We start from the raw sequence: 17,250 nt of genomic DNA, 5'->3' as shown, positions 1-17,250 counted from the left end.
AACATCATAATTCGGGTGAAACTAGTAATACATGTAATGTAATGTAAAAAATCAAACATACCTTGATATAGTCCTTCTGCAAGACCTTGATGATGGCAGAGCAGGTCTCAGGGATGATGACTCCAAGTGCTTGGGGGGAGATGCCTGTGGTGAACTTCAGATCCTGCAGGCTTCTCCCTGTTGCAAGATACCTCAACGTCGCAATTAACCTTTGCTCAGGAGTAATTGCAAGCCGCATACAAGTATCCTGCTTCAGAATATAGGGGGACACCAGGGCAAGAAGACGGTAAAAGATGGGATCCGTCATCCTCAAATAATTCCTGAAGTCATCAGGATTATTTTCCTGGAGCTCCCTCAGCAAGGACATATGAGAAAATTGATCACGGTTAAGCAACCAATTTTTCGTCCAGGAGGTCCGCTTCTTCTTCCTATTGCTCGTACGTCGTCTCAGAGCCAAAACTCCAACACTAACGACAGCAACGGACGAATTCACGGTCGCCATAATAAATTCTCGAACGATGTCTCGGAAAATAGCGAAATGTCGTCAACCAAACAAATGCTACCGAAATCAGCGCGAGATGCCCAGAAGGGTCACGGCCAAACACTCACTTCCTCTTTTGTAGCGGCGAACGTGCGTGGAACGTAGTGACGTCATTTTCTGTCGGAAGACAAATGTCCTGGGCAAGTTTAGAGCACTTTTCAACAGACAAACAACAAACACACCAGCCGCGAACATTTGTAGGACGTTCCGTCGGCCGACGATCGGTACGTGTGTACGGGGCTTTAGGCTCAATGACGAGTCCAGAGGTGTTCTTTTTGGTGTTTTTATTTTTGGGTAAATTGGATAGGGATGGGGAATTGAGTGGGATACTCCAAAAAGAACTATGCACAAGATGAGAACGCTAAACTTTCTTCTGTAGAACTGAGCCGATGTCCCCTTTACACAAACACACAGCTGACTCTCTAGCACCAGAGGGGTGGCAGCACCATCATCAATAACGCCGCTTGCCACACCCGCCGACCCGAAAACCGAAAAAAAAAGCCCCGCTCTCGTTAAAGGCTTCTAGCAGTTTGAAAGTTCTTTTTTAGGGAATGGGCAGGCCAGTGACATCACTGGGGTGGCCCCACCCAATCCCTATATAGGAACTGCCAAACCGTGAATAGGCAGACCACGGGAAGCGTTCAACGAGAGCAGTGTTTTCTTTATTTTTTCGTGTTGGCAGGTGCAGCGTAATAGATGATGGATTTGCATCAATGGACACTATTTTATTTTTTATTTTTTTTTCAATAAAGGACTTGTCAAAAACTGTCTTATGTGGTTTTTTTGTACACTTTTTTGGTAAATGGGAAGGGGAATAATGTACCAAATACCCATTCACATAGAGGGGAGGGGGCCGGGATCTGGGGGCCCCCTTGTTTAAGTGGGCTTCCAGATTCCGATAAGCCCCCCACCCGCAGATCCCAACAACTAAAGTCCAGGGTTGTCGGTAGGAGGCCCTTGTCCCCATCAACATAGGGACAGGGTGTTTAGGGGTGGGAAGGCCCCCTGCCCCATTGCACCCCCCATGTTGAGGGCATGTGGCCTGGCATAGTTCAGGGGGGGGGGGCTTGCTCGCTTTTAAAAAAATGTCACCAGGTGGCTAAGTGGTTAGCAAATCTGCCGTGCAACAGTGTATTTGGGTGTTCAAATACCTGAACTACCTACAACTGTCTCTGTTGTTCTATATGACAAGCAACAATAATAGTAGGGGAGCCTTATTAGTGTTGCTTCCTATATAGAGCCACATTAAACTCTGAAAAATAGCAAAGTGTTTGAGCTGCATAATCCAAGAATTTGGAAATTGACTTGGCATATGCAGTGGAACCCCAGAACTCAGAATTCAACAACCCCACCCCCCCCAAAAAAATATATATATATATATTATAAATTATATTTTGGGGATATATATATATATATTTATTTTTTTGTTTTTTTCTGAAAGATTTCTGGGTTCAGCTGCTTATGCTCCAACCATTTGCTATTTTGCACAGTTTTTTTGTTCCAAAAATACTACATCAAGTCAACACACAAGAAATGCTTTCAATAATCTCATCGGAAGAACAAAGTGGCTTTTTCATTTTGACAAACACTTTAATTCATTAGTGAACTGGTGATTTTGCTTTAGGAACCAACAGACCCAATTAATTACTTTGCTGGGCGTTTCCTATACTGGGTGGGTGTAGTTTAACCAAGGTTATATTAAGGGGGGGCGGGAGGTTTGCTGGCATGCCTAAGGACCCATATTGCAGTAAGTGTATTTTGTTGGATGAATACTTTTCATGCTCTAAATGTTTGGTATAGTTTTTGTAAAGTGTGTTTTTCTGCACTCTATACATGTGTTTTTTTTTTATTTTTATGCCTCTGTGTAGCTTTATGTTCTAGTGATTTGATGGTATTTAAAATGGAAAAGTAGGTTCATGAAAACAACCATAAGTATGTTGGGTATGTTTTATGCCTAATACTAAGGTGTCTACAACTTATTTTGCTTGACTGTTGGATATTGTAAGCTCTATCTATTCATCATATGTTGTATCTTTGCACTGTAATTTGAATAAAGATTACTTGATTTTGGGAGTTTTTTTTGGGGGGGGACATTTCACATTTCACATGCCTGCTTGAGTGATTACTGATGTTTTATACATGTTCAATAAAGCTTATTCATTTGTACACAGCTCCTGTTTTTTTGTTTTATTTTCTTCATATTTGTGTGGATGTAATTCAGATATATTTTGTGTCTATTGAATGTAATCCATTTCTTGTATTTTTTGTGTGTGTGCAATGCCAGTACAGTATGAACATGGGTATGGTTTCTCCCTGTACAGCGGAAGGGGTATAGTTTCTCCCTTTACTCCAGCGAAGTGTGTGTATGGGGGGGGGGGGGGGCTGTGTATGGGGGGGTGGGGTGTGTGTGTATGTGTGTGTATGAGGGGCAGTGTGTGGGGCTAAATTGTAAGAAATAAAGTGTGTATGTATAGATTTAGCTGAAAATATATATAAATTAAGGAATAATACAAAATTTCCATTCAGCCTCTGTGGATGAATGTATCCAAAAAATTTAATAAAAAATTACTAAAAATTATTACTAAATAAAAGATTGCTACAGCGCTGTATTCATGCATGACTGACTCACCTTTTTAGTTGGCCTAGGTCAGTGATAATGAACCTTGGCAACACAGGTGTTGTGTAAAAACATTTCCCATGATGCTCACCTACACTGCAGAGTACTTGAGCATTATGGAAAATGTAGGGCAAAAACATCTAGGGGGGGTTAAGGATTACCATCACTGGCCTAGGTAAAACATTTCCAATACATTTTAGTTGTCTGTGTGCCCCATTTTTTAAATAAAGCAAAATTCCTTTAAAATAAATTGCAAATGGCATATTGGCGTTCGCCCTGGACCAGAAATGACACCAAATTGGGTTGCAAACATTCCAGGAAGTGGTCACAATCAACTGGCTAATCATGGTGAGGGCCAATTTCAGCCATGAAGAAATGGCATTCATATGCAAAAGTAAGTGTGGGGGGGGGGGGGCTGGGAGTCTGTGCTTGTAATCAGAGCATTGATTACCAGTGCAGATCCTTGGGGGATGCCACCAGGGATGCCCGCCCATGCCACCATTGATGCCAATCAGTGCTCAGGGAGCCTGTTAGTGCCCTCCTCATCAGTGCTGCCCATCATTACCATCTATCAATGCTGCATATCAGTGTCCATCAGTGCTGCATATTAGTGTCTCATCAGTGCCTGCCAGTGCAGCCTCATCAATGCTCGTCAGTGCAATAAAAAAAACATATTGATTTACCAAATTTTATTACATAAACAAAAACACATTTTTTTTTAGGGGTCAAACATTTAGGTCTTCTTTTTGCCAATAAAAGAAAAAAACTTGCAGTGATCAAATACCACCGAAAGAAAGCACTATTTGTGTGAAAATAATGTCATAAATTTGTGTTAGGTACAGGGTTGCATGACCGCGCAATTGTCATTCAAAATAAAACAGCATAAAAAGCTGAAAATTGGCCTGGGCAGGAAGGGGGTGTAACTGCCCTGTAAGGAAGTGGTTAACTATTGAAACATAGGACTAAATATTCCATGGGTAATCAGCTCAATGGTTTAATGGTTAGCGCTCCTATCTATAAACACTGAGAGCATGAGTTCAAATCCCAAGTATGCCATCCCCTCCTTAAATTTTAGACAGCTGTAAATAAATACTGAAACTTGGCAAATGCATAATTGCACCCTGCACATATGCATGTCTATTTCTTGAATATACATGGCCATTGACATGCAATTTTAGGTGATGTAGCCAATGTATTACTATGTGGTAAAAAAAAATAATGACACACAACTGAGAGCACACAGGGTGTTATCATGGTATGGCCTTGAACTCATGACCTAGCAATCTTTGTCTATGAGCATAGACCACTACACCAAAGTGCTGAATACAATCAGACATGCCTGAAAGTTTCAGATGAATAAAGAATGAAGATTGATAATTAGACAGCTGTGTAGTCTGCTATTAGTAAATCTAAAGGTTAAAACACATAAGATACATAACCATACTAGATGACATTGCTGTGTAATAGTGATTCAGAATAGACAAATTTCCTTTTATGAAAAACACAAATGGAATTTGGTTAACTCCAAACCCGAATTCACTATAGCACCTTGTTGAAGGTTTAACTCCAGCAACTTTACCTAATTAAGATGCTAATGAGTTTAGGCTGGAGTTAGTTTTGGAGAAGTGAGCAGCTCTACTCCAAACTTATAGTGAATTAGACCCTAAGTCTGATGATGTTCTAGACTCCCTGTCAGTGATAGGGAAGGCCGATGCTTACCTAGCAAATGCGGCAATTGAGTCTGCAAGTAGGGATGATCGAACATTTGAAAAGTTTGGTTCGGCCAGAACACCCAAACTTCCCGAAAGTTTGGGTCCGGATTCCAGAACCCCATTGAAATCAAATGGGACCCGGACTTCGGTAATCAAAAAACACCATTTTGAAGCCCTAAAACCCAATAAATACCCCTAAAAAGTGCCCAGGGTTCTGGGTCATGCCCCAGGGACTATTAATCACACAAAAAAAAGTTCTTAAAAATTTTGATAGATAGACAATTATTGAAAAAAAATATTGGAAAAAAAATTTAGATTTCTTTGGATTTAGTGTCTGGGGGGTCTAAAAAGTGTACCTGTGAAGTTTCAGCTTTGAAGCATGTCCAGAACCAGAAAAAAAAGATCATTTTTCTTAGAATTTTTAGTAGAGCAGGGATGTGGCTCCGCTACTTTCACACCTGGGCGTTTTTTGTTGCAGGCGTTTATTGGGCAATTTTGTGGACGTCTTTGGAGGCAGGCATGACATCTGAACTTCTGTGTAGGGGTATATATACACACACACATATATGTATATGAACACATACACACATATAGGTGTGAAAGGAGCGGAACCCTATCCCTGTAAATTATTTAATTAGCGCATGTATAGGGTTCCGCTCCTTTCACACATATATGTGTGTATGTGTATATAAACATATACTGTATGTGTGTGTGTGTGTGTGTGTGTGTGTGTGTGTGTGTGTATACCCCTACACAGAAGTTCAGATGTCATGCCTGCCTCCAAAGACGTCCACAAAAAAGCCCAATAAATGCCTGAAACAAAAAACGCCCAGGTGTGAAAGGAGCGGAGCCACTACCCTGCTCTATTAATAATTCTAAAACAAATGATCTTTTTCTTCTGGCGGTCACCCTGACATGGATGAGTTCAGTCACCCTGGCATAGCAGTCAGAGTCAGTTCACCCTAAACTACACTACGGTCACCCTGACACTTAATACTTTCCCTACAGAAACTAGATTTTTGAATCTAACTATAGTGGTATATAGTACCCTAACTACACTAGATATCCCTTTCCTCACACTAATAATTGCTAAATGACACTTTTGCAGCAGGAGTAACAGAACTGCTTCCACTCTCTTCCACAGCCCCTGTATTACAGTGCTAGAGATTTGGCGGGGCTATGTTATATACTGGGGGGCGTATTCACTACTGATTGGCCTCTAGACCCCCTACTCACTCCAATCACATTCCAAGCATACTCCTGCCCCCTCAATTGGCTTTTCCTGGCGTTTCTGGTCCAATCACGGGCTTTTAAAGCCCATTTCCTGTCCCATTGCATTTTGGGTGGTTCTGGTTGCTGAATTCCGAACTTTTACCGCAAAAAGTTCAGAATTCGGCCGAATTTCGAACAGCCAATGTTCGGGTCGCACCGATGGTCGACCCGAACCGTTCGATCATCCCTATCTGCAAGGACTTCGGCTAAAATTTCCATGCTAATCAATTCAGCTAGAAGTGATATTTGGGTTAAGGCAAGGGAAGGGGATATTACATCAAAAGGCAAGCTATGCGGCCTCTCCTTTGAGGGCTCATTGTTGTTTGGCCTGGACCTGGGTGATGTTCTGTCCAGATCTGAGAAGGGGAAGAATTTCCTGGTTAGCTCCACAAAGAAAAAATCCAAAACGTTTTTGGCTCTTTGCTGAATTTGCCCTAGGGGGCCACGAAAAAAATGAGTCCAATAGGAAATGGGACAACAGTAGGGTAAGGCAAAAGGAGTAAGTTACTGTTTTCCTCCTCCAGCATGAGCACCAAAGAGATAAAGTGACACCAGGATCAGGGTAGGGGCCACCTGTCTCATTTCGTCTCCCACTGGGAGAAAGTATCAGACAGGGCCTACATCTGTCATATTTTACAAGAAAAGTACTGCCTGGAGTTCTCGTCAAAGCTCCCTTTAATGATCACTTTAACACATCCTCCCCAGGGATGTTTTGAAAAAAGAAGCCCTTCAGGAGGGAATCCAGGAGCTGACGGAGCAGTGGGTAGTGGGGCCTTTACCAAACCAAAAAATCAACAATTCTAGGGATTCTACTCCCACGTATTCGTTGTTTGCAAGCCATTGGGAAATTTCCGCCTCATTATAAATCTCAGGAATTTGAACAAGTTCCTGGAATACAAGAGGTTTTCTATAGAAAGTATCCACTTGTTACACAAGTTCAGAGTCTTTCCGTTTGGGTTCGCAGCCAGTCACAAAAATCCTAGCCAAAGCAGTAGCCTTCCTGCATCTCCAAGGTATAACTCTAATTCCCTATCTGGACGACCTGATGATCTTCGGTCCCTCAGCAGCTCAGGTCAGGACAGACACCAAGAGAGTAATCTCGGTCCTAGAGTCATTTGGCTGGATAGTCAGCTGTGTATCACTTGAGGCCAGTTACTTCACTAGGTACAGTTCAGTGAAAAAGTATTTGCCCCCATTCCTGTTTTTTATTTATTTTCTTTGCATATTTGTCACACTTAAATGATTTGGTCATCAAACAAAATTTTAATATTACACGGGTCATCAAACAAATTTTAATATTACACAGAGATAAATTGAGTAAATACAAAATGCAGTTGTTAAATTTCACTTGCCACACCCAGGCCTGATTACTGCCAGAACTGTTAAATCAAGAAATCACTTAAATAGAAGCTGTCTGACAAAGTGAGGCACGCTGAAAGATCTCTAAAAGCAACACATCATGCTGCAATCTAAAGAAATTCAAGAACAGATGAGAAAAAAAAACGAATTGACATTTATCAGTCTGGAAAGGGTTACAAAGCCATTTCTAAGGCTTTGGGACTCCAGTGAACCATGAGGAGAGCCAGTATTCACAAATGGAGAAAACGTAGAACAATGGTAAACTTTCCCAGGAGTGGCCAGCCAACCAAAATTACTCCAATAGCACGACGACACCTCATCCAGGAGGTCATAAAAGAACCCAGAACAACATATAAAGAGCTGCAGGCCTCACTTGCCTCAGGTAAGGTCAGTGTTTATAATTCAACAATAAGAAAGAGACTGGGCAAAAATGGCGTCCATGGGAGAGTTCCAAGGCTCTGTTGACCAAAAAGAACACAAAGGCTCGTCTCACATTTGCCAAAAAACATCTTGATTGTCCCCAAGACTTTTTAGGACAAATATTGTGTGGACTGATGAGACAAAAGTTTAACTTTTTGGAAGGTGTGTGCCCGTTTCATCTGGCATAGAACTAACACAGCATTTCATAAAAAGAGCATCATACCAATAGTCACATGGTGGTGATAGTGTACTGGTTTGGGCCTGCTTTGCAGCTTCAGGACCTGGATGGCTTGCCACATTTGGTGGAACCATGAATTCTGCTCTCTACCAGAAAATCCTGAAGGAGAATGTCCGTCCATGAGTTCCTGAGCTCAAGCTCAAGTGCATCTGGGTTAGGCAACAGAACAATGATCTGAAACACACCAGCAAGTCCACCTCTGAATTGCACAGAAAATGAAAATTAAGGTTTTGGAGTGGCATAGTCAAAGTCCGGACTTAAATCCTTTTGAGAAGCTGTGGCATGCCCTTAAACAGGCCGTTCATGCTGGAAAACCCTTCAATGTGGCTGAATGAAAACAATTCTGCAAAGAAGAGTGGGCTGAAATTCCTCCACAGCGATGTGAAAGACTCATTGCCAGTTATCGCAAACACTTGATTGCATTTGTTGCCACCAAGAGTGACACAACCAGTTATTAGGTTTAGGGGGGCAATTACTTTTTCACATAGGACCAGGCATTTTTCGACAGCTTTTATCCCTTAATAAATGAAATCATCATTTAAAAACTGCATTTTAAATTTACTCGGGTAATCTTTGTGTATTGTTAAAATTTGTTTGATGATCTGAATCAATTAAGTGTGACAAATAAGTAAAAAAAAAAAAAAAAATTAGGAACGGGTCAAATACTTTTTCACAGCATTGTATATGTAAGGGTTTACAAGCGCTTTAATGATTTATTAGAAAATACTGAGCTGCAATAATATTTGCATTTTATATATGTATACAGTTCAGCTTCATTGTCCTAATCTTTTTTAGACATTCTGCACGAAACTCTTTACTTCTAAATGTATAGATCAGCGGGTTCACTAAGGGGGTCCAGAAAAAGAATATGAATGTGAAAGTGTTGGTGAACTGAAGGGTCACTACCTTGGCTGGCAACATATAGATACCAAGAGTGAGACTGTTTTGCATGGAGAACACAATGAGGTGGGAACTACATGTAGAGAAGGTCTTCTTCCTCCCGGAGGATGAGGGAATTTTAAAAACCGTGTAAATTATAAAGACGTATGTCAGAAAAACTGTAGAAATTGTGCCCACAATAACGAAGAAGCTTAAAACAGAAGAGAGGAAACGAATATGCGTTGTATCGGAGGTGGCCAGGTCCAGGAATGGAGAAAAGTCACAGAATAAATGATGAATTGTGTTATGGCCACAAAACTGTAACCGACTCAGTAACCCGGATATTACACTTGCACACGCAACTGAAATCACCCAAAACACAATGACCACCTGAAAATAAATTCTGTAATTCACAATGGAGGAATAGCGTAATGGATGGCAAACCGCCAAGTATCGATCATAAGACATTAGCACGTAATGAAAGGAAGCCATATCTCCTGCAGTCCCGTACATCTGTAATTGTACAATGCAGCCAGTGACTGTGAAGGTCGGTCTCTCATGAAGAACGTCATGTAGTAATTTTGGAATAATGTTTGAAATGCTCAACAGATCACATACACACATGCTCTGAATTATAAAAAACATCAGCGCCTTGAGACGAGCGCTACCAAAAATGACATAGATGATCAATACATTTTCAAAGCAAATCAAAAGGTAAATGATCAGAAACAGAACAAACATTGGGGTCCTGAAGCCTTGAAAAACGTTAAATTCAGTGAGCAGAACTTCAGTGACGACTGTGCAATTCTCGGGATACGTCATCTGTGGAGGAGACAATCACACATCACATACAATATTTAGAGGATCAATAATTAAATCTGCCTTACAGCTCCTAATTATTTTTTTGTTAAAAACCAATTTTTCATAAAACCAATTTTTCATATTGAAGAAGTAGGCAGTCAATCATCCATATATTAGTTTATTCTTAAACACATAGTTGCAAATATTATGGAAATGGAAATGATTTACACCATAACTATAACTTTAATGGCATCCCAGTCTTAGTCCGTAGGGTTCAATATTGGGTTGGCCCACCCTTTGCAGCTATAACAGCTTCAACTCTTCTGGGAAGGCTGTCCACAAGGTTTAGGAGTGTGTCTATGGGAATGTTTCACCATTCTTCCAGAAGCGCATTTGTGAGGTCAAGAACTTGTGATGGAGAGAAGGTCTGGCTCGCAGTCTCCGCTCTAATTAATCCTAAAGCTGGATACACACTATCCAACTTTTGTGGTTAGATTTCCTTCAGATTTACCTTTTCTATGTAGTGCAAGGGCCTGCCAGATTGCATACAAATTGAAAGTGTTTAGGTTTGATCTCATATTATATGGTTTTGGTAAGTCTAAAGGAAAAAGTCTTCAGAAAATTTTATAGTGTGTATGGCCCATTAAGGTGTTCTATCGGTTGAGGTAAGGACTCTGTATAGGCTAGTCAAGTTCCTCCACCCCAAACTCTCTCATCCATGTCTTTATGGACCTCGCTTTGTGCACTGGTGCACAGTCATGCTTGCACAGGAAGGAGCCATCCCCAAACTGCTCCTACAAAGCTGGGAGCATAAAATTGTCCAAAATGCCTTGTTGGTATGCTGACACCTTAAGATTTCCCTTTACTGGAACTAAGGGGCCAAGCCCAAGCCTTGAAAAACAACCCCACACCATAATCCCCCCTCACCCAATAATTTGGACCAGTGGCTAAACCTTGTGGACAGCCTTCCCAGAAGCGTTGAAGCTGTTATAGCTGCAAAGGGTGGGCCAACTCAATATTGAACCCAATGGACTAAGACTGGGATGCCATTAAAGTTAATATGTGTGTAAAGGTAGGTGTCCCAATACATTTGGTAATATAGTATACTATACCCTTGCAAAACACCCCCACACTATAATCCCCCCTCCATCAAATGATTTGGACCACTGCACAAAGCAAGGTCCATGGATGAGCGAGTTTATTGTGGAGGAACTTGACTGACTTGCACAGAGTCCTGACCTCAACCCGATCGAACACCTTTGAGATGAATTTGAGCAGAGACTGTGAGCCCCCCTCCACCAAATGATTTGGACCACTGCACAAAGAAAGGTACATAGATGAGCATGTTTGGGGTGAAGGAACTTGACTGGCCTGCACAGAGTCCTGACCTCAACCCGATTGAACACCTGACCTCACAAATGGGCTTCTGGAAGAATGGTCAAACATTCCCATTAACAGACTTCTAAACCTTGTGGACAGCCTTCCCAGAAGAGTTTAAGCTTTTATAGTTGTGAAGGGTGGGCCAACTCAATATTTAACCCAACGGACTAAGTGTGGGTGGGCCAACTCAATATTGAACCCGAAAGACTAAGTGTGAGATGCCATTAAAGTTCATCTGCACGTAAAGGCAGGTGTCCCAATACTTTTGACAATATAGTGTATATACTGAGAATACTATATTAGTGTCATATCTCTCTTTATCCATATCTCATGATTTTGTGTGGTATTTTGGTTACGACTTTCAATTGAATGGTGCTACTATGACTAACTAAAATAAAAAGTTATAAATTAAGAGCTTATTAAAAGATTAAAACAAAAGCTGCTTTCACTGCAATATTCAGTCCTAGCCCGGAGATTTACTCTGCATTACATTTTTTTGTCACACATCATTTAACCCATTTCAACTGGTCCAGGGTATCCAAGACCCAACCTCAAACTATGACTAGACAGTGAAAGGATAAGCAGAGCACTGATGAGCTCATCTCTTTGTCACTTTGCTTTTCTCTCCTATTGATATGCTTCTTTTAGGCACATAAATTAATTAGCTCCTATGATTGCTAACTCCTCTCAATGGTGAAGTTATAGTGAAAAATACTGCGCTAACAAAAAATAGTGAACAAGTAGCTGCTTACACTCCAACAGACTGTGATGGCATCCAAACATAAATTGTGCAGCGCTCAAAAATATAAGAGGTGAGTGTAAATAAATACACACTTAAAGTCCAAAATTAAAGTCCAATTAATCAAAAACTGAACAAATCTAAGGTGACCAGTCCCACACAGATTAGTGACTGCCTTGTGATAATAACAATCCCACACCAAAAGAGAATATATAATTCGCTCACCAGATGGCATGGACCCAAACTACCTTACAGTAATTGGGTCATGCAGGCTGAAAGTGATGATCTCCCTGGAACAGAATGGTAATGACTTCCACGGATTCTCCAGGTGGTAAAATGTTGAAGGGTCCTTCAAGGGTGGTCCACGTATGGATATCTAAAAATCCCCACTCAGAGAAGTGTATATGGGATAAACCGGAGAGACTCCATAGCGTGATTCCGTTTAAATGATTTATTAAAATAAAAAAAGTAATGCACTTACAATGGGTCAGATGGTAAGGAGCATTCAATTCAATTCTGCACTCTTGACAAATCTAACGCGTTTCATTACATATAATATTTTCAAAGGAATTAGCCTGGTGCCAAAATCAACATACCTTGTATTTATAAGGGTGTATAGGAACAGCTGATGAAAATCAGGAAATTATGACAAACCGGGCCATTCCAATATGGCGCCGGCGTGTAAATCAAACCTCCTTATGGTGCACCAATTGGGAGGTATCTTCATTACTGGGAACCAATCCAAATGGGCATTATTTAATTATAATGACGATATCCAACAGTATTGTAGCCATGCTTCCCTGACGTGCGGTTCAGACCTCCCTATGAAATCAATCAATGAGGCTGTTCCGTCGCCAGGAAGTGACGCTCCCAGAAAACAATCTCTCCGGTTGACTGAAGGATGATGATAAGCATCTTGCGTCATCAAAAAGTGACGCAGTCAACCTCTCCAATTGGCTAAGGGATGATTGTATACGACCGGTGCCATCTCCGGTTACGCCGGAAGTGATGCAATCGCGTCACCGGAAGTGACATCAAAATACGTCCAAGCCTTCATCTCAGACCAGGAAGTGACGGTAAACATAATAGGGAAGCCATAGATCAAACATCTACAGCAATTCACCCACAAAAGTGTTAAAAAGTATTAAAAACAGTAATTTGGGGAACAATAGATAGAAATTACATAAAAATTACTACAATTAAATCTCATAAATATCATATAAGATTAATTAAATAACCTCATAAAAAACCTCTAGGTTTGGTGCAAATAAAGAGGTATTATTAAAATTGTAAATTAGTACTAAAGCAACATCGACAAAGGGACCTCAATAATTAAACCCAAATGATAAAGTACGATTATGTGTCAAATCACGAGGCAAATGTGGATGGGAACATCAAAACTTAAGAAGTGCTAATAAAAGCGTTGATGTCCCATTCAACATATAAGCCATAGGGCACATAAGTCTGCAAAGTGTAAATCCAGTAAGTTTCTAAACGGGAAACTCCTCGTTTACCCGACCCTCCTCTCCATGGAACAATATATCTGTCAATCACCTGAAAAGTGGTGCCCCTAGGATCTTTATTATGATTACTTAAATAATGTTTTGGGACACTATGATTGGTTTTTCCGGCAATAATGTTAGATATGTGTTCGTTTACACGGATGGAGAAAGTTCTGATAGTCCGACCAATGTACTGTTTTTTGCATGGACAAGTAATCAAATAAACTACATAAGTTGTATTGCAGGTAGCAAAAAACTTGATATAGTAAATCCCATTGGTGGTATTGGATTGAAAAGTCAGAAACTTCCTCCTGGAGTCCGCATTCAATTTGCAGACTCTACATTTTCTGCACGCAAAAAAAACAATAAAATTATGGAAAAAAATTGGTTTAACGGGTGCATTGATAACATTAGGGGCCAATTGGCCTCTTAGGGATGGAGCTCCCCTAAAGGTAGTCATAGCCCCTTCTGGAAGTACAGGTTGCAGAATTCTATCGTTTCTTAAAATATCCCAGTGTTTTCTGATAATATTCTTAATGGACCTATGTTGTAGAGAGAATTCAGTAAAGAAAGACCACTTAGCATAGTCAGAGTTCACCCGTCTATGTGAATCTGATAATAAAGAAGACCTATCAATCTGGGAAACTTTCTGGATATCCATTTCCAAATCTGTAGATTTATAACCTTTAACTATAAATCTATTTTTGGGAATCTCAGACTGTTTCAGGAAATCTTCATTAAGGGTGCTGTTCCGCTTAAGCCTAGTAAATTGGCTTTTGGGTATTGAATTTACCCAACTTCTATGGTGGCAACTATCTGTAGGGAGGTACGAATTGCGATCCGTACTTTTAAAGTGAGTCTTTGTAATGATCTGGTTGTTGATAAGGGAGATCTCAAGATCTAAAAAATGTACCTGTGTATCACTTGCTTCATAAGACAATTGAATGCCTCTATCATCACAATTTAGGAAGCTCATAAAAGATTCTAGAGATGTCATATCACCCTTCCATAGGAGGAGGATGTCGTCTATATACCGAACCCACAGAGCTCAGACCTCGTCTGAGGATAGACGACATATAAATATATATTTCCATTGCAAATTGTGCAAGCTCTTGCCAGAGGTCAAGCCTGCCCACCCAGTAGTCCAGGGGTTCATCACTCCTCAGAGCGTCCACATCGGCCGTTAACCTGATGTAGTCGGACACCTGCCGGTCTAGGCGTTCCCTCATGCTGGATCGGGAGTACAGCTGTCCATGGTTCGGCTGAAAGAAGGATCTTATATCTGAAGTGACCAAGACATCTTCCAACCGCCCTCTTCTTGCAGGCGCTGTTGGATTGCTACCCGCAACTGTCTCTCTGTGACTGGACATTTCTCTACCAGCGCACGGAAAAGCAGAATGCAGCATTTCCCGCAGCAAGGCCTGGAAGTGCTGCATTCTGACCGCCCTCTGTGATTGTGGTAACATTTCCGCAATTTTGTGTTTGTACCGGGGGTCTAAGTACGTTGCCACCCAGTACATGGTCCTTGGCCTTTATGCGTTTTATACGGGGGTCCCCCTTAAAACACTGCAGCATGTAGGCCCCCATTCCCACTAAACTGGAAGCGGTATAGTGGCCTGCTTCCAGCTCATCATCCAGGATAATGTCGTCCTCGTTCTCCTCCCCCCATCCACGGATAACACCAGGGATCCCAGAAAGGTTTAAAGTATGCTCTTCTTGCTCCTCCTCATCCCTCCCAGCACCATCCTCCTCCGACTCCTCTTCAGACTCCTGCAGCTGAATTTTCTCAGATGGAGTAGCACCCCCTGGGAATTCATTCAACATTGCGACTTCCTAATCTTCCTGTTCCTGCTCCTCGACGGCTTGATCAATGACACGACGCAATGCTTGCTCCAGAAAGAAGGCGTAAGGTATAATGTCACTAATGGCGCCCTGGTCGTGACTGACCCATTTGGTGATCTCATCGAATGGCCGCAGAAATCTGCCTGCGTCCCGCATGAGCAGCCACTGGCGAGGTGAAAAAAACCCAAGCTCCGCAGAACCTGTCCTGCCACCGAGTTCTAACAGGTAGTCATTAACTGCACGTTTCTTTTGAAGCAGCCTATCGAGCATATGCAACGTTGAGTTCCATCGCGTCGGGGCAGTCACAAATAAGACGCCTGAGGGGCAGGTTGTGTCGCCGCTGAATCTCAGCAAGGCGAGCCATGGCTGTGTAAGATCTTAGGAAATGGCCCGAGATTTTCCTGGCCTGCCGCAAGACGTCCTGGACCCCAGGGTATTTGGCAAAGAATTGCTGCACCACCAAGTTCAGGACGTGTGCCATGCATGGCACGTGTGTTATTTTGCCCTGTTTCAACGTGCTCAGCAGATTGGCACTGTTTTTGCACACCACTTTACCAACTGACAAATTCAGCGGTGTCAGCCACTGATCTGCCTGTGAACACAAAGCTGAAAGGAGTGCAGGACCAGTGTGGGTCTTGGCTTCCACGCACAACAGACGCAGCACAGCATGGCAACGTCTCACCTGGCATGTGGAAAAGGTTCTGGGGATCTTGGGCGGCGCAGGAGAAGAGACGGTAGCAGCAGAAGAGGAGGAGTCAGCCGAGGAGGAGAGGGAGGATGGAGGAGGAGGAGAAGAAGAGGCAGGCCTGCTTGCAATCCGTGGCGGTACAACTAAATCTACACGGGTGCCACGGGTTGCATGCTTAACAGCCATCAGAAGGTTCACCCAGTGGGCAGTAAAAGTGATATACCTTCCCTGCCCGTGTTTGCTAGACCATGTGTCTGTGTAGATAACACCCCGCTTCAATCTGTGGTATTGGGGGGTGTGGGAGATTAGCTCACAGGGATCACCTTTTTCAGGAAAGTAAGGCCAGCATGCAGGTAATTTTCTTAAAAGTCTGGTGGGTTGCCAGCTTTATTCAGCAGAGGTTTGCAAATATGAAACAAACAACAAAACAGTAAAATAAATCCTTGCCGTCCGGCGCTAAACTATACAGGAATTTTCCTCACTATACAGTGTGGGGCTGGTCCCCATCACCCACAAAACACATGGAAAAGCAAACCTTTTAAAGTCCAAACCAAGCTCCTCTCTCAGATCCCCTTCTGAGTCTCAGGCCAGAGCATTTTTGTGCTCTATTCCTGTTCATTTAAAGTTCACCTGAGCATGGACTCAGGTAACTCACAATCTCTGGATGGAACCTAGCCTGTCACGGAGGCTGGAAAAACCCAGGCTGGATTCCGGTTCAGTTTCTCACTACAGAATGTATGCGAGGTGAAATATAGCGATTATCTACTACCTCACCTCGCATACCGTCACAGGGGCCACAGGTTTATCACACCAGTTCTACAAATAATTGGCCAGTATCTGTCTTAAAGAGGACTTGGTCAGCCCAGCTGTTTTACATTTTATATGCCTGTCTTTCACGGATGTCTGTAAGTGTATCAGCTTTATTGATAATAAATTGATCTTAGCAATATTACGCTATATGTCCCTCCATTTCTTTTCGGATTCACCATCCACCATGTTGAAGGGGAATCTCTGAACAATTCCATCTGCTGGAGATTTGCATGGTTTCCATTGGAATCGGTGAAAATCTGTGGGGACACTCCATCATTTTAAGCCTGTTTGACTCCTACACTATAAGGTGTTTGGGGTCCCATCTATCTGGTGAGCGCAACATATTTTTACCTTCACTGGTGACGGGATTTGCTGCACTTATTTGATTTGCACCAATTTATACATATTGGACTTTCTACATCACCATTGTTTATTCCGTCGTTGAGGAAT

General features: G+C 42.0%; 2 protein-coding genes across 2 annotated transcripts in view; both read right to left on the bottom strand.

The window, feature by feature from the left end:
- The window catches only part of LOC309545654 (olfactory receptor 2A12-like), a gene marked incomplete at both ends in the record, with an annotated part of 487,251 nt that overhangs the window by 336,471 nt on the left and 133,530 nt on the right, over positions 1 to 17,250 (bottom strand). The gene's annotated exons all lie outside the window — the stretch shown is intronic.
- On the bottom strand, positions 8,910 to 9,860 carry LOC309545804 (olfactory receptor 6X1-like; the record flags this gene model as incomplete). Its single annotated transcript, XM_082245163.1, has 1 exon — positions 8,910 to 9,860. The coding sequence occupies one exon, from the start codon at positions 9,858 to 9,860 to the stop codon at positions 8,910 to 8,912; it is 951 nt and encodes a 316-aa protein (XP_082101289.1).

This window comes from Pelophylax lessonae, assembly GCF_965119305.1.
Source record: "Pelophylax lessonae genome assembly, chromosome: 1".
Taxonomy (NCBI): domain Eukaryota; kingdom Metazoa; phylum Chordata; class Amphibia; order Anura; family Ranidae; genus Pelophylax; species Pelophylax lessonae.
This window is presented reverse-complemented; position numbering and strand designations above follow the sequence as displayed.